General features: G+C 38.8%; 1 protein-coding gene across 6 annotated transcripts in view; it reads left to right on the top strand.

Annotated features, from left to right (window-relative positions):
• The window catches only part of SNAP25 (synaptosome associated protein 25), an 85,467-nt gene that overhangs the window by 51,159 nt on the left and 10,934 nt on the right, over positions 1 to 23,374 (top strand). For 5 of the 6 annotated variants that reach the window (XM_086701684.1, XM_086701685.1, XM_025932032.2 and 2 more), the window contains 4 exons: positions 3,797 to 3,938; positions 5,831 to 5,872; positions 12,904 to 12,952; positions 19,956 to 20,073. In XM_086701684.1, coding sequence (XP_086557810.1) covers positions 3,867 to 3,938; positions 5,831 to 5,872; positions 12,904 to 12,952; positions 19,956 to 20,073 — 281 coding nt within the window. In that variant the 5' untranslated portion in view covers positions 3,797 to 3,866. Of the gene's footprint in view, positions 1 to 3,796; positions 3,939 to 5,830; positions 5,873 to 12,903; positions 12,953 to 19,668; positions 19,787 to 19,955; positions 20,074 to 23,374 lie in introns of all 6 variants that reach the window. The other variant, XM_025932033.2, reaches the window with a different exon arrangement.

Genomic DNA, 23,374 nt, shown 5'->3' with positions numbered 1-23,374 from the left:
AGCTCTATATCATATCATGAGTACATATTCTGGTGACCAGAATTGGTGTTCAAAAATTAACAGGCTCGGGGCACCTGAGTGGCTCAGTCACTTAAGCCTCCGACTCTTGATTTTGGCCCAGGTCATGATCTCACAGTTCATGGGATCGAGATTCATGTTGGGCTTGCTGCTTGAGACTCTCTCTCCCTCTCTCTCTGCCCTTCCCCTGCTTGCACTTTCTCTCCCTCTCTCAAAATAAATAAACATTAAAAAAAAAATTAGCAGGGGGCCCCTGGGTGGCTCAGTCGGTTGAGCGTCCGACTTCGGCTCAGGTCATGATCTCACAGTTCGTGGGTTCGAGCCCCGCATCAGGCTCTGTGCTGACCGCTTGCTCAGAGCCTGGAGCCTGCTTCAGATTCTGTTTCTCCTACTCTCTCTGCCCCTGCCCCGCTCACGCTTTGTTTCACTCTGTTTCTCAAAAATAAATAAATGTAAAAAAATTTTTTTTTAATTAAAAAAAAAAAATTAGCAGTCTTATGGTATGATACCCTGTTGAAATTTTAAATGGCTGCCCATAGAACCAACCTAACATAAGCTTACTACCTTTTTTTAAAATGCTGGTAAGTAAAATGTAGCCCTGAAGCTTCTTTCCTTATGTTTTACTGTGATTCCACACTTAATGCTTTACCCAAGAACCACTGGCTACAAAAGAACAGTGAAATCTATTATTTACAAAGGAGATTCACTTTAAGACTCCTCCTATCAGGAATCTTGAATAGTCTGAGTTACTTCACAAAAGTAATACATGTGGCAGAGTCTAATAATATGTACTAAATTAAGATCCCAGAGGAATCCACTTTAGCTGTTGAGAAAACAGTATAGCAGTGAGCCTAGGAGATGGGGTCATTGAGGGCCTGCCTCTGTGAACCTGATTATGTTGATGAAGAGTTTTTGTTCTACTTTTGCCAAAAAAAAAAAAAAATGCTTCTCATACAAATAATAATAACAATAATAATTACTATAATACGTAAACATTGCTTCACGGCCCTAAATCTAAATTCCTTTCCCATCTTCAGTTTTTAATAGAAGAAAAAAACCCAGATGTGTTTTTCAGTTAGGAAATCATGCTCCTATGCAATATTTTTATTCCATTTAAAGTCTCTTTAGGCCTTCATTAGTTAGTGTAACATCAGCTGCTATAACAAAACAAAATCCTTACATTTTCAATAGTGTAGCACAATCGAAGTACACTGTCATTTCATATGAAGGTTCAGGTCTTGGTGGTTAACTGTCAACTTTCCTCCATGCAGGGATTCTACGGGTCCAAATTCTTGCTGTCTCATAGCCTGGCCATCCTCTAGGGTCCTGTTTTTTCTTTTCTTTTTTTTCTTTTCTTTTCTTTTCTTTTCTTTCTTTCTTTCTTTCTTTCTTTCTTTCTTGGCAGAGAGGGAAAGAGAGGGCATAGGAGGAATGACTGGTTTTTTTTTTAAGTTTATTTATTTATTTTTGAGACAGAAAAAGAGAGTAAGCAGGGGGAGGACAGAGAGAGGGAGACAGAGAATCCAAGGCAGGCTCGCCCTGTCAGTGCTGAGCCCAATGAGGGGCTCAAACTCACAAACTGTGAAATCATGACCTGAGCCGAAACCGAGAGTTGGATGCTTAACCAACTTAGCCACTGAGGCACCCCAGGAATGCCTGTTTCTGAATTGCCTTAGCCTGGCAGGGATGCACATCATTTCCACTGTAACTCATAAACCACCTCTAGCCACATGGCACCACCTCCTTGCAATAGGAACTGGAAATGTTTTCCCAACTGGGCAGCCATTTCCCTAAAACAACACTCTACAATGGAAGAGGGAGGAAAAATTCCAGTGCACACTTAGCCATCTCAGCCACAAAACAAGAGCCCATGCCTTCTATAATTTCACTACTCACAGAGAAGGTTTTATCATATCAAATATTTATCCTCTTGAACCCTTCTTTAGGCTCTTTATCCCATTACCTCTGATGGCCTTTGCTGGGGACATGACTTCCTCAGGGAAACCTGCTATGACCCATGGGCACCCATGGTATATCCCCAAATATAATCAGTTTCACACTAAGTAATTTAATTTCCTTATTTTACTCCCATCTTTCTAATTAGGCTGTTGCTCTGTGATAGCAATGACTTTACCTTTCTCGTTCATCAATATCTTTAGTGCCTAACACTGCCCTGGCATATTATAGGTACTCAGTAAGTATTTGAAAAAGAAGGAAAGACAGGATAAAGAAAGAAGGGAAAAAGGAAGAGGGAGAGGGTGCTGGTTGGCTCTGGAGGGAGCTCAGTGTGGCTACCTGTAATTTGCATCATGTGGGATTTCAAGAGTGTAACCATAAAATGGGCTGGTCACATTTCAGGGATAAGGATCCAACCCTTTTTGGAAAAATAGTTCTGCATAGTCAATAAGCCTTCTTGGCAAACTCTGATAACAACTGCAAGAGACTAAAGATTTTCTGCCTGTAGCTCCTTGCTGGAGGAGGAAAAAATTATCTGTCATTCAGGATTCCTTTAGCTGGCCTAAGAATTAAATGCATTTGAGACCAATTAACAGGAGAAAATAAAATTTAATTATGTATGTATGGGGAATCCATGTAGACATGAGTTCCAAAGACAGTCAGTCAAAATGAGGTATATATGTCACCCTGAACTAAGGAGAAGGGCGTAGGGATCTGGGACTTAAAAGGAAAGGGAGAAATTTGCAGGAAGATAAAAAAAAAAAAAAAAAAAAAAAAAGAGTAAATGTTTGCTGGGCCATACAGAAACAAATGGCATAGGGAGGAATTTTAACAATCAGACTTCGCTAAATCCTTCTTGGTCTACCACCCCTAGTTCTTGTTATACTGTAGTTATCTACAGTGATAACTCCTTTCCAGGAGGAGGTCCTCTATCTAAATTCTTGTAGGCAGTTAGGGAGAGAGTCAAATTTCTTCCTGAGTCTTTTGGGCCTTGATTGTTTTCAGCTGGAAATAATCTGTATGCCAAAGTAACACATCTTCAGGTAGCCTCCCCTTAGCCCTATATTCTAAATGCTTCTAAATGCAATGGAATACTACTCAACATCAAAAAGTAACAAACTGTTAATACATGCTACAACATAATCTCAAAATAATTATGCTAAGTGAAAGAAATGAGGGAAAAAATGACATATACAGTATCATTCGTTTATATAAAATTCTAGGAATTGCAAACTGATTTATAGTAACAGAAAGCAAATAAGCAGTGTCTCAGCCCTGGGGTAAGGTGAGATTGAATGTGTAGGTAGGATTACAAAGAGCATGACCAAATTTTGGGGGGTGATGGATATATTTTCTTAATTGTGGTCATGGTTTCCTGGGTGTATACATATGTCAAAACTTTTCAAATTATATACTTCAAATATGTGGGGTTTATTATATGTCAGTTATACCTCAATAAAGCTCTTAAAAATAAAATAAAAATAAAAAATAAATATGAGGTTAAAAGCATACTAACCCAGAACAGCATCCCTCCATATTGTCATTCCAAAATCTTGGGTGATTTGCGTCTTAAGAATGCTTCATAGTTATCTGATATCTTCATAGGTATCTGTCTACATTGTAAAGTTGGCAAGTATACATTCATAATGCACCCTTTGGAGAAACAGCAAAATTCTGTTGATCCTGGTCTGAGTATGGCTTCCACCTTTCAGAAGATGACTGAGTTATGGAGAAAGAGTGTGGGCTATTGAGATCTTCTCCTATTTGCACATACTACATGCGCTCATATAAACCCTTACATGTTCAGATCTGTTTCTTTCAGGTTTTGTGTCCAAACCCATCACTGACCCCCCAGCCCAAGCACCCAGCCACCTCCCCCCACCACCACTACCATGGCTGAAGACGCGGACATGCGCAATGAACTGGAGGAGATGCAGCGAAGGGCTGACCAGCTGGCTGATGAGGTGAGGGATGGGACACAGGAAAGGAACAAAAGATGGGGAACTGAGTAGTTTGACTTATTCAGGTTCAGGTGGAAAAGGTCTTCCAACATTTCAATTTAAAAAACAGTGGGGTATGACTTTGATATTCAATATACCTGATACCTCTGCAGACAGGAATGGTTTGATAAACCTACGTACAAGTAATGACTTACCCTAAACTCCCAATTTCTAGAAATCTAGAGAAGTCAAGATCTTCTAAAAAAAGCAATGTTTTCGGATATCTTATAGCCTACAGTGTGCTAGAGCTGGCCTAATTCTGAGAGGTGATTATTACATTTTCCAGAATTTTGCAAACTGGTACTAAAATTGAATTATATAAACTGACAATTAAATAGATTATATTAAAACCAAAATTAATAAATACTCAAAACTCATCACATCCTAATTATTTTACTGTATTTTACTTCTATCTATGATTTCAAAGTTCTTGACTTGTGTTGTATCTATAGTGTAGGAATACCATGTAATGGTACGTTACTGTACATCTTCCCAAGTTCACCTTCAGTGACACCATGATATAGTTAAAAATCAGACAGGTTAAGAGTATTTATATCCCAGGAATCTGCAGGCACTACAAGTCAGGGCTGACTTACTATTTTATTGTTTGTCTAGACTTATGAAAGTAGAGAAAATATATTAATAACCTTAAAAGTCTGCCTGTCTCTAGCCATTATTCTTCAATTAACACAAAAAAATGGAGGAAATCTTCCAGTATTCAAAAATTTTTGTTCTCGTCAGTAAAGAAGTCACCTGCATCATTGACAAACTAGTGAAGTTCCAACATGTCCTCATTGTTTCACATTCCTTTTATTCATTAATGTAAATGAAAATATCAACCAACATTCCTGTTAGAACTACACTTGTTCTTTGCACGCTTAGCATTGGACACAAGAGTTCTGCAAACCTTAACAGAAACTTTCTGGGAGAATCAATTGGCTATATGGAATTATTTGTAAACTTAATGCTCTCCATCCCTTATATCAGAAAAATAGTAAATTTAAATACATATATATATATTCATATATGTTTTCCAAAGAGCTGTTTGTTTAGCATTTACTAGCATACCACTGCTTATAGCCATTTATTTCAAAAAGCAGCCTCCTGACAGCTCTTCCAGGAAAGTTAACATTCTTCACATTTCTGCAGAATCTTGTCCAAAATAAGTTTGTCACTTAAAAGCAAAGCCTTGAGAAATCACCCTGGTTGCTGGAGTCTAGTTGTTAGTTTCAAAAGAACTGAGAAAAAAGCGACAACGCTGTGCCCGAGGGACCAGTGCTGACTTCAGATTTTCCGTCTCACTTTGTCTTATCTAAGGATGAAGATAATTATTATAGCTGTCTCCTATAGGCTAGTTATTTCAAACATGCTTGATTTTTTTTCACCCTAAGGCGACAGCTTAATTTGTATTGATAAGAACTTCCAATTGTGTTTCTAGGAGCTTTATGAGAAACTTGATGTTAGATTCATCTCAATTCATGAAAAATTATGTTTGTGTTTAAAATTCAATATTCCTGGTCCAGGGAGGCCAAATTAGTCGTCTGAGTATTTGAGATAATTTTTCATGCATCCTGCACATGCAAAATTATCTTTTCCAGATTACTTTGTCTTTGATATCAAGATCAGCTTCATATGGTTTTGATTTTAGAAGATCAGCTTTAATGTAATTGCTTTAGGGAATCTTATTATGTAGAAAGACTGATAGGAAAGAGATTGAAAATGTGTTTCAGTTATAAACTTAAAAGAATATGTGATAGTAACCCTTTGTGTTTCTCAAGTAAAGAGAATAGTTCTGGTTTTCCAAGACCTCTGGATTCTGCACTGATAATATTTATGCATTTTTTTTTAAATCTCAGTCACTGGAAAGCACCCGTCGTATGCTGCAACTGGTTGAAGAGGTAAGGAGTGGCCGAATTTCAAGATAATGAATTCCTTTTGCTGGCATATTCTTTTCCTAGACCCTACTGCCTTTTCCTAGGCCATGATCCCATTGATTCCAGAGCTAATGAAGTCTACCAGGAAGCCACGTTAATGAGGGAGATGTCAGGCAGCCATTAAACTATCCCCTCTCCCTCCCAGCCCTGGCTACCTTTGTAGTCTGGGAAGTAGAGATGGATGGTATTTCCAAGTAAATGCTCCCAAGAAATCTTCATATAAGATTGAATCACTTTAAGCAAATATAAAGAATTATCTACATAAAAACTTCCCTTGTAATGACTTTGATGCCTCTAGGTCACATCTCATCTTGACATTCTGTTTTGACTTAACCACATATATATATGACTTTTAAAAATATATATCCCAATAGATACAACATTTTCAGAAATTGTAATATTGAGAGTCAGGCACTAAAATTCATAAAATAATAGGAAAATTCTTTGATAAAAGGAATTTCAAGTCCACAACGCACGTATAGAAGCTCTTTTATGTTCCTGACTCTGGATTAAACATCCATTTGCGAGGCATGGTTAATGAATCCCAAACTATTTTTAAATGGGTAAAATAGGACAGATAGCAATAATGAAATCAAAAGGGCACTTACAATAAACCTTGCTCTTTCCAATTTGGTAGAGCAGCAGTCAACCAGGAAGAATAAATGGATTAATTGAACTTGTCTATTGGGAGAGATGAAGTGGAAAAAGAATGGGATGGGCTATATTTATCTTAACTGAATAAAACAAGCCTAATAGTTTTTATTCAGTGAAATGCTGTTTTAGCTATGCTTTGAAACTGCTTATCAATTCATGTGTGGTTATCATTTTTCGAGATCTTCCGTGTTCTCAAGGAGAATGATTAAATGAGCCTATTTGCCTCATGCTACTGTAAATTGCTTATGCAATGACATGAAAGGAAAGAAAGATCAATTTTATAAGGCTAAAAGGAAGTTCAGCTGCCTCTCACACTACAGAAGCCAATGTCTTCCCTTATTTCTGCACTTTCAGCTTCTTACCCAGAAATGAAATACTGGCTACATGTGAATTGCCACAGGAGGAGTGGGGAGAAGGTAGTGCCATGGGCGCCCCAGGACACTGAGGAAAGGGTGAGAGGTACACGTAATGAAATTGGTTATCACGAGAAATGAGAATTTGAGCCTGTAATGTAGCATAAATTGGCCCCTATAGGAAGGCAAGCCAACAAAGGAGCCCTCGGCATCACATGAAGCAGCTTTCCATCTCTAAAGGAAGAGAAATATTGTCTTTGCTCTACCCTGGGAACACAACTCATGCAGAAATACTTGAGGACCAAGAAGGAGGCAGATATTCTAAATCTAAGAGTGCTGGTGAGGCTTTCTAGTGTTAGCTTATTGTCCCTCAACCCATCATGAGAAGAAATGAATCACATTTTTGTGACATTCCCATGTGAGTTCTCATGTTGAAATGAAGCGAACCCACATGTCAGCTGACATTATTATGTTATATGTCTTTATGACCTTCAACCATAGCCTCCAGGCTCGTTTTTCATTTTTGTTTACGTGTATGCATGTGTCAAGTAAATTTCTAAAGTACCAGAACTGTTACCAATTTGCCCATGTATGCAAGTTGAAACACTGCTTAGAATGTGGGAAAATGGTGGAGCAAATGCATTAAAATGCATCACTTTGAACTGGCCCCTCACCCATTGGAGTCTTTGGGCCAACCAATATTTTTTTGCCTCTTCTTAATTTGCAAGTAGTGTCAGTCAGTCTTGAGAAAGAAGTGTCTGCTCTCATTTATTCTAACAGAGGGAGAGTCTCAAAAGCTCTACGGATTAAAGTAGGATACTTAAATCATACATTTTTGTTTCTCTTAAGGTATTTCTTGATCAAGCATGAAGTTGCATCTTATAGCACCAGGGGTGAAACAGACAGAAGCTAGTCCCACCTCTATAAATGAGAGGAGGCTATTAGACTTTCTATCCTCGGGAAATTACGAGCAAGGCATTATTAGAGTAGACTGATTGCTCTTACTTCCTCCTGGGTTATTTTATATTGATGGTCAAACACCCCTTATGTCTAGGGCAATGGCTATTCAGATGATAGTCTGCTTTTCAATCAAAAAAGAAATTTTCTTTAAAGAGAATCAGCATTAAATATTCATCAAGGGCAGAAATCATTTGGCAAATACGAGCTCTGAAATACCAGGATCTTCCCCATGATCCCAAAGTGCATCAGTGCTATCTAATTTGAATTGAGCTGAATTCTTATTGAAATTTAGTATCAAAGACAGGAAAGGTCACTAAATTTGTAAAGTCTCCCTAAGGCAGACAACCCCACTTTCAGATCAGTATATGACTTTGTGCCATCCCTCATAGACTTTAGGGTGTAACAGAGTGGCAGGTGTAGAATCTTACTTTTTAATAGAAGCCATTATTGGCATTTCAAGGATAGTGTAAAGTTACACATAAGTCAATTGGGAAAGTTCAGAAAAGCTAGATACCATATACAGGTAAAAAGATTAGAAATCATATAACACTTGGTTCCCAGCCTAGAGTTGCAAACTGGCTCTTCTGATGGCTGTTCTTCAACAAACATGTATGGAATTCCTAACTTTGGAGGTCTGAGGGAAGATATAAATTTGTATCATGCAGGAAACCAGGTATGAAAATAACCCTCCAAATTCAAGGCCTTACCTGCCTTTGGAGCACATAAGAGGGAACAATTAATTCTGGTAATAAAGTCATGAATGTCTCTACAGTATTTGGTTCCGGGCAAAAAGGCTAACTCTGCTGACAATAAATGCTGGAAATGAAATCTACACATGAATGCCTTGAGCTATGAAAACTAGCCCAGGAAAGCCCCACTGCTTTAGGGCAGGCCAATTCAGAAGCACCACACAGAGCTTTCCTGGAGTGTTAGTTACTGAGGCTCTGTGTGGTGTTTTTTGCATGGATGTTTTAAGCATCTTTTCTTTTCATCCCAATTTATCTTTCAAGACACTCTGGTAATGAGAAGGGAATAAGCATTCTAAAGCTATGTCTTTGTTATGCCAGACTTTCTACTAAAACTGGAAAATTGAGGCAGGGCAGTTGTTTTCCTATAGGTAGATATGCGGTCTTTTGGAATTCTAACAGTTAAGATAGTGCCTAGACAGTCCTGGTTTTAGTTCAGATGTGTTGGGTTTTGGGGAAAGCATCTCAGAATGAGAAAAGAAAGACTTTAAAATGTTCTAGAAACATGGTCTTAGTTCATCTGCGAGACAGGGAAAATAAAAATAGAGAAAGAAAAAGAAAGAAAAAAAATTCCTGACATCTCCAACTCCCTGGTTTTTAGGTAGACAATTTTCCCAGCACTCTCAAACAGAAACCAAGAATAGAGCTAAGACAAAAATGGAACCATCTTCTCTCATTCCTAGCTATTAAAACACAATACTCCTTAAGAATAAAAGTAATATTCTGCCTTTCCTGAAATATTATCCCCATCCCTGCCCTTCTCCCTTGCATTTCTAGTATCCCCAAAGAATAATCCAGTTATTTTGATAAAAACTGTCAGGAATACAGTGGAGTCAAATGTAAGTTCTAAAATTTATTGAGAACCTACTATGTGAAGGTTACTATACCTAGAGCCATCATCATCAAACATATATAATCTAACTTAACCCTTGTAGGTGGCCACCTTTTACTAGTATTCTGATCTCCATCTTACCAAGGAGGAAATTGAAGTACACAGTGGTTAAGTAACTTGCTTGAGATACCCAGCTACAAATGGTACACATGAAATTAAAACCCAGGTCTAGTGAATCCCAGATCCCAGACTGTGAATTCTTACACACAGCACTCCCCTTCCACCAGCAAACCCTACCATATTTACTTTTTCCTTTGAGAATTCTGCAAAAAGCAAAAGGATCTGAAAAAACAAACACAGCAGCCCATTCTAAACTGATTGAGATTCTATACAAATTAAATCCTTTATCTTAATTGCTTTTTGTAAATACAGCCTCCCATTAGAGTTGAACTTTTAGAAGCCTTTACTTTCTGAGCTCATTTTAATCTTTATAAGTACTCTGGGCAGTAAGGGAGCTGTTTCTTTCCCTGTCTGACACCTAGGAAACTGAGACACAGAACAAGTGACTCTTACAATAGAACTACAAAGATAAGTCTAAAATTCGAAATTATCGACTCTCAGATCCCAACTCTGTCCACCTAACCAAACTGTGTCTAACTCTGTGAAGCAGTTGAGAAGCCATATGCTTGGCCCTTACCTTAGTGCCTGGAACAGAGTGGAGGCTCAATAAATAATCAGTGAATGAATGAATGAATGAATGAACAAATGAATAAACAAATGAGTGAATGAACACCAACCCAGTAACCACCCAGTCTTCTTTGGCATCTTTACCCTTATCTTAAACATGGGGAAACATGCTAAAAATCAAGTGACTCTTCCACAATCTCATGACTAGTTGCTGATTGAACTAAGAGCGCAGCCCAGTGTTCCTGACTCCCTGCTTAGGTACCCGCAGCTTCTATTTACCCAAATGGGAGCAAGCTCTTGCTCCTTCAGATTAGTTCTGTGAATCATTCCAGCACTGAAACATTTAGCAGCAAATTGAACAAATGTGAAGTTATGCTTGCAGGCTTCCATAGAAAGTACAACAGAGAGTGTGAACAGATGAGACCTGGACTGTCCAAACTGAAGTCACTAGCTGCTTCTCATCCTGTGTCCCCAGTAGAATGGAACAGGGATTTCATGCATGGCCTTGAGTTGTGTCCTATAAAGAGAAAATGCTCTCTGAGGTGATTCTCTCCTCACCAGTACTTACCTTGTCACATCCATATGCTTGAATAAGGCCATCTGCTTTTTACAATTTCTTCTCTTAAGCAAAGGCTAAAATTTGCAGGAAAAAGGGCACAGACATTGTTAAAGTACCAGCTAGTGTAGACAAACATGTTTTGGGGTCTGGAATCTTGCTGTTCAGCGTGTGTCTGGGCACCAGCAGTATCATTAGATGGTAGAGCTCATTCAGAATGCAAACTCTCAGGCTCTATCCCAGTCCCACTGAATAAGGATCTACATTAAAAAAAAATTTCTTAACATTTATTTATTATTGAGAGACAGAGCATGAGCATGGGAGGGGCAGAGAGAGGAGGAGACACAGAATCTGAAGCAGGCTCCAGGCTCTGAGCTGTCAGCACAGAGCCCGACACAGGGCTTGAACTCACGAACGCAAGATCATGACCTGAGCCGAAGTTGGATGCTTAACCGACTGAGCCACCCAGGCACCCTAAGGATCTACATTTAAACAAGCTGTTTCCTATGCAGGGGATACATATGCACTTGAAGGTTTGGGAGGTAGTGGTCGGGAAGCTTCTGATGGTAGTTGGTAATGATGATATTTTTCATTTGCCTAGATACCCTTTAATAGACGCATTTGCTGAAGGTATTTATTTTACATACACTTTTGTCATGCTAACTGTAGGCCAATCACCAGTCTAGCATGTGGGATGTACTATTTCACTTAATTCCCATGACAACTCAATGAGGTATTAACTATTATTACTATATTACAAATGAGGAAAATGAGGCACAGAGTAATTAAGACATGTACCCAAGGTCCCACAGCTAGGAAATGAAATCACCAGGATCTCAGGGCAGAGTCTGGCTCCAGAATCTGTGCTGTTGAGGACTCCTGAAGTCATCCTAAGCTCTACAGACTACACCCTAACCTCACAACTAAAGCCTATCAAAACATGTTCAAGAGTAACTTGGCTTTTCCTGTCTAGGAGAGTTAACTACACATTCTCTGAAATGGTGAGTTTCTAAAATTCACAAAAAAACATTTTCAGTGTTCTATTTTTTAGAAGTCCTATTGGAACTGAGCTGTTAAAATACTATTAAAAATAATAATAATAAAAATAGTAAATTAGTAAATAAACTACCTCTGTTGACCTCCACTAACTTGTCTTTCTTTCTTAGTTCTTGGTTTAAACTAAATCCCTGGAAAATAAATGGGGCCATGAGAGATGTCTTACTTTTGAACTTATTCTAGGGGCCACCATGAGCATTCCTCAAAAAACCAATTAATCCCAACTATTAGCAATGCCACTTTATACTTATTAACAATCACCCTATGAAACAAAGGTCTTTCCTTAACTTGTTTGAATTCCCAGGAATGATGGTTTTTAAGGTTGAGCCATGCAAATATCTGTGTTCCTTTTCCCTACCCACCAACTCCTACTCCCATCCCCCAAATGGTTCAGGTATTCAATTTGTTTAGATCATAAGGAGTGAAGTGAGGGGTGCCTTTTACAGACTTCTGCACAAAATAACTGCAGTAAAGCTTGTGGCTGAATTATTTTCTCATTCTCTTACTGTGCAGAATTTTAGATTTCAGAATAAAGAGCCCTTATTTCTCATCCATCCATCCATTTTCTAAATCTCACAGAACTTTCCCCTGTAGAGAGAAAATGGGAGAGTGAGTTCTGTTTGGGCCTGTATTTCTCAACCTTTGTGAAGCAATGATCTCTTTTGATCAACCTAAAAATTTTGCCCTAAAGTTTCTTACTTTCAACTTGGTCATCCCTTCCCTATTCACTTGATGGAAACTTCCTGATGTATCATGCCAGAGAAGATTTAGTCTAGATTTTGGAAGATTTGCTTTCCGTGGATGGTGTTATAGAAACTATAAGGCATTTTTGTTTTCCAAGTATTTCACAGTATAATACTAAGTTGTGTATTCCAGTTCCATGCCAAGCCCCATCCCCAGCCCTACCTCCATGGAGACTGAGCTACATCCCCTCTTCTATCCTAAGAATCACTGAGAGAGCAAGTCCATAGGTGACCCCTTCCTCTGATCCCTCCCCAGCCCTTAATACTCTTGCCCTATTTCCTCCCTCTCTTTCCTTTGGTCCTTCTTCATTTTCCATTTCTTGGGCTAATTGTCCCCTTACTGATTTCTGTTTCTCTCTTTTCTCTCTCTAACTGCTTTTCAACTTTGCTACCATTGTTGGAATGTAGAGTAAAGATGCTGGTATCAGGACTTTGGTTATGTTGGATGAACAAGGAGGTAAGTTGAGATTTCTTCAGTAAGAACAATTCCTCATCTGAATAAAGTGCATTTTCAGAAAATTATTTTTGCATACACAGGTGGTCCTTTTGACACGTGTTACACGCATGTAGGAATATGAGGGTTCTAGAGTTTTTATCGTCTTGCTTTTTTCCCTTTCTTTGTTGAAAACACTAGTAAATGTATGGGAGTATTGAGGCCTTCATGACCGATTGAATGTTACTACTCTCCCTGTTATATATGTTGGAATAACAGAATTTTGAAGGCAAAACTCATGTGTTTGTATTTTCTTTTAATGGTAGTATTTTGGACGGTTTGAGAATTCTCTGATTCCCCCTTTAGTTTCTTGTAATAATCCCTAGATAGAATGAGAGAATAGTATATCACATTGTCCATTTCTTCTGACCATCCTAATTCAGTGTCTGGCAGTTTTGATTTCCACGTCATCATGAGGATTCCTTAAATAACTAGAAGCTGTCTTTAACAGGATAGAAGCTGAGGGAGATTATTGGAAAATGGGAAATTGAACCACTTAAAATATTTAAATTGTTTTTTAAATTATTATGGAAGTGCTAGAAGCAATGAAAATCAGAGTATCGAGGAAAATCATCTCTGTACTCTAAAGTGGAAGCTAGAAGGGTAATATTTTTTTTCTCTCAATACATCTAGTCATATGGCAATTTTTATTTAATGCTAGTCACAAGTTAGTTACCTGATTCTATTCTGAATTCTTATCATAACAAACAAATTTTTGAGAACTTTTTTCTTGTTATTTATATTTTTGAAAACATTAGAAAATTCTTAGGAATCATGAGAAAAATTTTTTAATGTCAAAGATAAAAACGTAAGATGTATTCACAACATGGGACACCACAAGCCAACTTCTGAAATAAATGAACCTCAAAGGAGGTTCGTACAGCAATACAGATAGCAGATAGCAGACTCAAGGCATTTCCGTAAAATACAGACAGACCTGCATATCATCAAAGAAAAGGGCAAAACCTACAAGCAAAATGGATTTAAGATATAAATAAATTGTCAATTTATAAATAGACGTATGAAGCCATGCCTGAACCAACAACAATAATGAGGTGCCACTCTTTAGAACAGACTGATACAAATTTTTAAAATTGATAATCACCAATGCTGTGAGTGTTTTGATAACACAGAGATTCTCAATGGACAGATAGGCACTGTAAACTGATAAAAATTTTTGAAGAGTAATGTCATGATCCTTTAAATTATGAAGTGCACACATCTTTGACCAAAACATTCTACTTCTAGAATTATATGCTGTAGATATACATTGACAGCTATAAGAAGAGAAATATACATGCCTAACCTATAATAGTGTAAAACTGGAAACGGCCTAAATGTCTATCAGTGGGGAGAGCAACCAAATTAATTATGTTCTGGCCATAAAGAAATATTCTGCAATCATTACACTAAATGAGATAAATCTTTACCAACTTCTGAAGAGTTAGGGCTGGGACATGGAGGAACTAGTGGAAGGTATCATTTGGGATCCTCTGGGAAGCAGATGCTAAGAATCAGAAGTGTTTGAGATCTATTATGGACACCTGTGATGAGTCAAGAGATGAGGAGCAGGAGTAGACAGGGACAGCCAGCCAGATTGACACAGGTCTGACACTTGTAAGAGGAATGGAGGGGAGGAGGTTTGGGGAGGAAGAGTCTCAGACTGCAATACTGCTCTGAGAAAGTGTCAGCCAAGCTGACGGGGAGCCCAGTAGCTAAGATAACCTAATGATAACCCTGTGATGGGCAAGAATACCTCATCTTTAGTGATTCCATTGTGCTCAGCTCTAGGCTAGAAGCGTCCCAGGGATGCTTGAAGCATGGTCTCCATGCAATTGCTTTGGCGGATCCCATAGGTGCATCAGCTAGAGATGTGAACTAACTACAAATTACCTCTTGAAGAGAGTTCTGAGGGGCACATCTTCATGACTGTCATATAAAGGCTTTTGTTTCTATATTATGTATTTGTATTGAACTTTGTCAATAAATAGATACCAACCAATTAAAAAAAAACAAAAGAAAAAGCTTTTAAAAGCAATTTAACATCAAGCCCAACACTTCCCTGCAATTTTTGAAATACGAATTATCAAAAGGTGTATGTAAGTAAGGGAGTCTAGTGAAGTAGTTGTATTTTGAAGGAATTACAGTAGCTGTGGCAATCTTCAGAACTCCCCAAATGAAGTTGTTATAATTGTGAGACTTGCTGACTTGGTCTGTGTAACAATGTGCCAGATTTTGAAACTCAGGACATAGCAAATCATTTTTTAAAAAAATTAAACAGCAGGTCCCCATGTAGAAGAGCAGTACCTCATTTCCAGAGCTAAACTGATACATATATACCCAAATAATTAGGAGTTCCATCTTATTAACTGTTTTTGTTAGTAATTTGTATGTGAAGGGAGTAAAAAAGGGAGAATGATAATTGGAAGGAAGCTTTCAGAAAGGCTCAAGATGATGCTTTTTTTCCCTCCAATATTATAATGCATTGACATGAAGACTTGGAAAATAATACATACAAATGTGGAATCAAGAGAAAGTGGGGCGCCTGGATGGCTTAGTAGGTAGAGCGTGAGACTCTTGATCTCGGGGTTGTGAGTTCAAGACCCACATTAGGCATAGAGCCTACTTAACATTAAAAAATTAAATAAATTTAAAAAGAGAGAAAGCGAATAACATGCTTACTTGAGTTGCAGATTTCATTGCACTTTGATGAAGAAAATCTAGAAATAAAATTTGCCAAAATCTCCACACAAAAATATATTATTCATAAGCACAAATGATTCCCAGGAACATCTATATATTATTCTCTGAGAAAGAAAGCAGAATAATAGATTTCCCCCCCAAGATAGTTAATGTTCTCAGCTCAAACATTTCATTTGTGGCCACATCACAGTAAATGCTGAATTCTTTGGTTAAACATATTTTCTACAATAGTTTTGGTTTTACCAGATGCATGGTAATTACATTGGTACTGAGAAAAAAAACACGCAACTGTAAAACCTCCAAAAGCAAGTGGCTTCTGCCTGGTCTTTAGTGGCACACACGTTCCATTTATACTATAAGGTGATTAGGACCTTTTAAAATGACAGATGAACATATCTTCACAACTATCTTCACTGCCATGGTAAATGCCTTTTAATTCTGTGTATGCTGTGTTTAATTGTTTAGATCAGTAACTGCTTTAAAATGTCTCTCCAGTTATGCTCTACTAATTTTGTCTATGCCTCAACACCAAAAATGTTGATTGCTTCTACCCTGCAGCTGCACAGGAGTTTCAAGAAACAGACATCCTTCTAAAGAACCATTCCAGGTTGTCCAGCCAAAGGCTTGCACTCGGCAATTCTTTATGGGATTCTTGTTTTATACCCAGGTATCAGGAGACACCAAGGAGCACAGAGCATGACAGATGGCCCTGGAAATGCACTGATTCCTGGGACTTTTATTTCTCTAGAAAACTTGTCTCCAAGTGAAATCCCCATGAAACCAACCTCATCACTAATGTGGGCTGATTTAACCTTTCACCTCCGTACTCTTATTCCTTTTGTTGGCCTTTGCTGGGTTATGTGTTTGTTTCAATGCTGAAGACTCCGCTCTTGAGACAATCCCATGGGATCAATTTCAAACTAAACAGGGAGATCTTTGACCTTTGCCTGGCAGAGTAAAAGCAAAGTAAGGCCTCTCCCAGAGTGACTGCCGACTTTCTTAAAAGGTTCGTGGAGGTACAAAGTAGCATTTGAGAAAACATTCCTCTTGCTAAAGTCTACACACCAATATCTGTTATGAATGACTAAAGCTGCACTATGGTAGCCAGTAGCCACACGTGACTATTTAAACTTATTTAATGAATTTCCATATGTTCATCAATGCCAAGGAAAATGAAAATCATGTAGGCAGCATCTGGTAACTGAATATACTCAGGAAGGCTTGCACACTGGGTCAGTAGCATTGACATCTTGCTATTCTTCTACTGTGTGTTTTTAAACCAGGTCGAGGATTCTAAGGGCCTCATGTTGCCTTACTTAAATAAGATTAGTAGGAAAGGTCTCTAAACTTAGATCCCTGAGCATCCTGCCATTGGTGGATCTATCACAAGTAACCAGTCATCCAAACATGGTGAAAGAAAGTACTATCTCTTGCCCCAACATATAGCATCATCTACTGGAATACTGCTCCTAACCCAAAATGTTACTATCTTCCTAGTCTCCAGGAAGAGACAGAAAACAACCAAAAAGCAAGCTTAGGGAGGTCAGGAACAATCAACAATGGACAGTACATTGCATCAGTCAGTTGGATGCTACTGTCCACCCTGGAATGGAATGAGGATATTGATTACTTTCAAGGATTTGCTGAGAGATTCCTCACAGAAATCCATTGAAATTGTATGAAGTCCCAATATGCCAAACATCCACAAACATAACAGTACACTCTAAAAATGAAAAGTTAGAATACCTATGACAAAATGGTTCCACATGTTTTTAATTAAAGGTTTGACTCAATTCGGTAAAATGATCAATTCAACCAATATTGGTAGCTATAACATAGTTTTCTGAATCAACTTTTCCGTAAGAGCTTTGGCATCCCTCTCTTTGCTATGACCTTTGCCTAACAATCTGGCAACCCATGATAGAACCCAGCTTTTAGGAATACCGATTGGGACCAGCCTGTTTGTTTTTATATTTTATTTTGAATTCCTGGTTCAGAAATAACAACACTTGTGGACCAATTCACATTTTTATTTTATTGCCTTTTATTTTTATTACTGCCTAATCCCTGGGGCTATGGTGGGTGGGGCTCCTGAAATGTTGTAGTTTTAGCCAAAATATTAACTCAAGAGAAACTCCTTGGGAAGGACAAATGCTGGAATATGTATGTCCATGCCATAATCTGCGTGTATTTCAGCTGGTATTAGTGGAATGCAGCTTGCTTTCCCTCTGAGTCCAGATGTTTTTCAATCCCATCCTAACCCAGCACTCCAGAAAGCTATTATCAATTATTCCATTGGGATTTCTGTCTGTACTTAACATGGTTCTTCTTTTGACAATGTTGAGCTGTGCCTTTCCCTCCCAATCCCCTCATTCAGTAGTTATTATTTTTTTTAATCTGCAGACTAGTTTATTACATTCTTTAACGGGAACTAGAATAAAGTCTTTAGAAAGGTACAGAATCTTCTAGGATGTCAAGAGTTGTCATCAATTTTTTTTAAAGTCTTTTTAAAGATTTTCTTAAAGACATTACTATACCTATACATACTCAGCAAAAGTTCACCAGCACAACACTATTATTTCTTCCAGCTATCCAACACTGGAGAAACACCTAAATTTTGCCTTCATCCATCATTTGAGGTGCATAGCACAGGTAGCAGATTCCAAATAAGCTGGATTCTATCCTTTGTCCCACAAGAGAGAACACAATGGGCTCTTGATTTCCAAATGGACAGTTTCCCCAGTTTGGGTCAGCAAGGAACTTAATCTTCATTTTTTGGAATGATAATCTTCACTCTACAATTTAATGTGAAATTGTTTTTAAATGATTATTTATGCCCTTAGACTGGAAATGTATTTATCAGTTTTATTCTAATCAAGCCTTTATTCCCAGAAGCATGTGTACATGGAAATGTAGATGAAAAGAGGGATGGAAGTGTAATTAGGTTTTGTAACTAGATAGGCATTGCATTGTTCCTTCCCTTTAACAGTCTTAAAAGCTGTTTTAAAAACCCCTTTACTGAACATGTAATTTACTCAATTTGGTGACAACTGTTGAAAAATTAATCAGATTAGTGAATGTAACCCTGGCAACCCAGAAGCACAAGCCGGTTTTATGGCTATCGATCTATGTCTCAGATACACTTGGGTCGGCTTTGCTGGGAGTGATGACTCTATGTTCCAGCCTGCCACCCCTCCTCCAGAGCCCCAAGCATTTGTTTTCCCTGCTGTCTGCCTGGGTTTGGGATCTAACATGCCCCCCATTGTAGAGACTGGGAAATCAAGTGAAATGCCTTCCAGAATTTGCATAGCAAGTAAGTCAGGATGAGAGAGGAATTTAAATGTTCTGGTACTTGGCATATTACTCTGTTGATGTTGACTTTTTTTTTTTTAACAGTGTCTATGGATTAAGTATTCAAAACCCAAAACTGCCCATGGCCTACCTTTGGCTAGACAGCCACTACTAGGGGAAAAAAGATCCGATACCCATTGCTAATTATCGCTGTAATTATTTTCCCCAAAGAAGATTGATTCTGTTTTCTACCTGTACCTGATCGAGGATGCTTAAAGCCAAAAGATAGAGATAGTTAAAATTGAAGCAGATACCTTCTCTAGTGGCATGAAATCTGAATGCCTAAAACATAAGCTAACACCCTGTTTTTCTTTCTCTCGGGTTTCACTGGTGTCTGAGTAAGTGAATATGCTGTGCTGTTTTCCTGGACACTCAGAATCAAACAGGCCTACCTACCCCATCCCATCGTGTCTGAATTACAAACTATTTTGAACATCATTTCTGTTCGTTTCCTTCCACCTATGCCTGTGTAGGGCAGCAGCACCAGTCTACAGCAATGCATCCTCTTGGACCATGCATTGTAATATCTTTCTCTTCCAAATTCCGTTCCACATAGTCATTTCTCATGTTCTGTTGGAAACCCCCAAAAAATTCATTCCACACTGTCATCCCTTTGTCCTAACCAGAACAACTCGATCGTGTCGAAGAAGGCATGAACCATATCAACCAAGACATGAAGGAGGCCGAGAAAAATTTAAAAGATTTAGGGAAATGCTGTGGCCTTTTCATATGTCCTTGTAACAAGTAGGTACTGGGTACCAGCTCTAATCTGTGGCGTCCAGTTTTCTTTCTTTCTTTCTTTTTATTTTTTTCTTTTTTAATGTCAAAGTGAATGTCTGAAGTTTTGTCTTTTTTTCTTTGTCCTTTTCCATCTGCTTCATTCTGTGGGGATAAATTACTTGTGTTTAATCAGAACAACTGGAACGCATTGAGGAAGGGATGGACCAAATCAATAAGGACATGAAAGAAGCAGAAAAGAATTTGACGGACCTAGGAAAATTCTGCGGGCTTTGTGTGTGTCCCTGTAACAAGTAGGTGCTGCCTGCCTGCCTGAAGCTTTGGTTTCCCAAGGCCCATCTCCAAGCCTTGACAAGCTCATTCCTGCCAAGCACAGAGGCAGGATGAGCATGTGGCATGCAGAACAGATCAATACCGTCTCCAATGTATTCATCTCATAGCATAGATGATATTAGTAGGAGTTACTGTTGATGCATTAAAAATCAGGCATACTACAGTGAAAGCTTCACTGTCAGCAACTTTTATTGACGAACGTTTCAACATTTTCCAGAAAGTGTACCTTGAGCCAGAGACCAGCCTCAAGAAAGAGGCGCCCAGGGAATTTTCTTTTCCCCCAACCCCAAAAGCCAAAATTGCAGAGTTAGAAAAGACTGGGGGGTGAGTTTGGAAGTCGAGAAACACATATGTCATGGCTTGATTTTTTGGAAGAAAAAGAGGCCAGTAATTTGGCCTAAGCAAGCATCCGTAAGATAGAGAGTATGAAAGAGATTCCCCCACCAGTTACCAAATCTGTCCAGCGATTAGACTATAGATGCCATAGCTGCACCCACTGCAGAGGCCATGAGCCCTTCAGCAAGAAGTGCTCAAGCTTTACTCAAATTGGACCCATCCCTCCGAAATTCTTCCTCTTGGAAGATCTACCTGTACACTGCCTAAAATGTTGAAATGTGTAGATTTTGCATGCACGACGTCACAAAACATTCAACTGTCCTCCAGGTTCTGCAACGCTTTTTTGGAATGTAGCAGAAATGTGACATGTGGTTATAAAGGTTTGCAACAGAAGGAACCTGAAAATGAGGGTTCTGGAAGATAGTCTCATTTGACTAGCGGTGAAAAAAAAATGCATGAGTGGATTGTCCAACATGCATTTGGAAAATTAAACCCATACCCAATCTCCCTCACTCCTCCCACCTCCCTTTGAACAGAAGCCTTTTTCCTAAAAGCTCTCCTGATCCTAGCTTTTAGAACAGCAATTGATGTTATTTCTAGCTGATTATATGACCATTCACATCCTTTAAACTTTGAGGCTGATTTTAAAATATCCCACTTCCTATTTAGGAGGGGGAGGGGCTCAATTTACAAATAAATTTAAAACTGTTTTAAAAGAATGATCTACGGTAAAGCCTGATTAACTGGAATCTAGCTAACTGGAACCTTCAAATGTATTGATACTTTTGCTTCCATCCACTTTTAGTAAAAAGAGACAATTGAGCAAAGTGGGGGTGGAAATCACATCAGAGACTTAAAATGGTTTTCCTTGAAGGGCAACCTGGGAAGTTTGCATTCTGCCACTCAGTCTACATCCTATAACTTCCATACCTAAGGGAACCAAACAATAAGAGTTGATCTTCAGAAGAAAGGCCATCAGGCACATCAGGAGAAACTATAACCAAGGAAAAAGTCAGTCATGTTCACTACCCTAAAACTCTAAAGCAGGAAAGTGGCTTGAGAATCTAACAGATATTCAACAATCACCCCTGAAACAAAATTTTCCTCCATGGCCCACTGTTAATTAAGAAAGGCATTTAATTCACCAAGATGACTCATTGCTATGCATTCCAGTTAGTCAAGATTTACCTGTATATCCTTTTCAGTGGCCACTTGTCCCTCCAGGTGAGATTTCCACCTGTTTTGTTGTGAATTCCAACAGATACAATTTCCCCATTCTTCAACTGTGTGGAGAAAGTGTGGAGGCAGGCCCAACCCCAGTATGGATTCTAATGTTCAGATGAAACGATGGCCCCTACGAATTCCACATAGTAGTTGGCACTAATTCCTTATTGCACAAGAGACCCTAACTGAGCTTCAAAGCTTGACTGAAGTGTTCCCTATTGTGTGTAAATAATGCTTTAAAAACCATGTGTCACAATGCAGTGGCTGGTGGTGCCCTGGACTCTCTGAGGGCTTCGCCCTGTCTCAGCATGTTTCGAAGGACTATGGTAGATGTACGGCAGTTATGTGAGTCTATGTGCAGCATTGTGGGTGCAGTGATTCGCCTTCTTTCAGAAACGCAAACTTTCCCACCCCCTTGACTTGGCCAAAGATGGTATACCAGATATTTTACATAGCAGAAAACATCACAAGGTCCATATAACTTCTTTTAATGGGAGGAGGGAGGGGATGGGGAGTTGGAAAAAAACAAAGCCAGACTCTGAGCTCTATTAAATTAGTTTTTGGATGCTGTCCCACTGAGTGGGCCCATGGCTCTTTAGCACAGTAAATTCTGACAGCTCAGGGCTGTGGCGTTATACACTAGATTGTGGGAATTGCTGAAATTCCATTTGTACAATTTTCCAATTTATCTCCAGTGTTGCTTGGTTCTCAATCTGCAAATATTAGTATTAGAGCCAGTTTTAATAGATGGCTGTGATTCTCCAGTGCATGAAAAAAAGGGGGGGGGGAGGGCTAAATTCTGTTGTCTTATAATGGAAAATGTGAACATGGGACCAAAGGAAACTCTCTTGTTTTTTGGATGAAAAAGCATATGGTTTCTACTATGCAAAGAACCTAAAAACATCTTTGATTGCCTTAATCCAACACACCCACCAAAATATGCTGCACATGTTTCTATTGGGCACAACAGGTATGCCTGGATTTTAAGTTTATCTCCAAGGCAGCTCAGTGAAATATGGCCCATGGAGACCACACCAGTTCCAGACCACTCTCCCCTGTCACGCCCCAGGATAGCCTGAAGTAGGAGTTTGTAATCACTCCCACCCTGCCCACCCCCAGCCTGACAAAGAAGCTACTGAACCTGCGTTTCAAATCCTCATGAAGGCTATTACTGTCCTGCTAGTGCCTTTTTCGAGAATGGTCAACTCCTGGAGTAGTTTGGCTTAAATGAGAATGCTTCACTTTCTACTCATGCCTGTAGCTGGTGCATGAAGAAGACATAGAGGGATTTCCTTTTCTGGTGCTAGATGGCTTGTTCTCTCTTCTATTTTCCTGCATTCATTTCACTATGCCTCTTTTACTTTTTGTCTCTGTGGACAAAGGTTTGTACATCAACTAGATGTATAGTGACTGTTTGGAAGTACCGATATATTATCTAATTCAAATCACACTAGAGGCAACTCGAAGACCACCACCCTTGGCCAACCACCAGTCCATTATGTCCTTCATGCAGAGTTGGAATAGCTAGTTCTGTACATGCATTGGGGGGAAAATTAAAACAGGGAATCTGCATGATGGTGTGTAAAAACTCAGTCAAGTGTGTTTTTCTTGATGACAGTGTGTTGCTGTGGTGTGATGTACACACTCTACTTGGCAGTCTTGTTATGTGTCTGTCTGCCAGTATGTTTTTCTGTGTGTTTT

The sequence above is a fragment of the Puma concolor genome, chromosome A3 (genome assembly GCF_028749965.1).
Source record: "Puma concolor isolate L17-30 chromosome A3, mPumCon1.1.hap2, whole genome shotgun sequence".
Lineage (NCBI taxonomy): Eukaryota > Metazoa > Chordata > Mammalia > Carnivora > Felidae > Puma > Puma concolor.
This window is presented reverse-complemented; position numbering and strand designations above follow the sequence as displayed.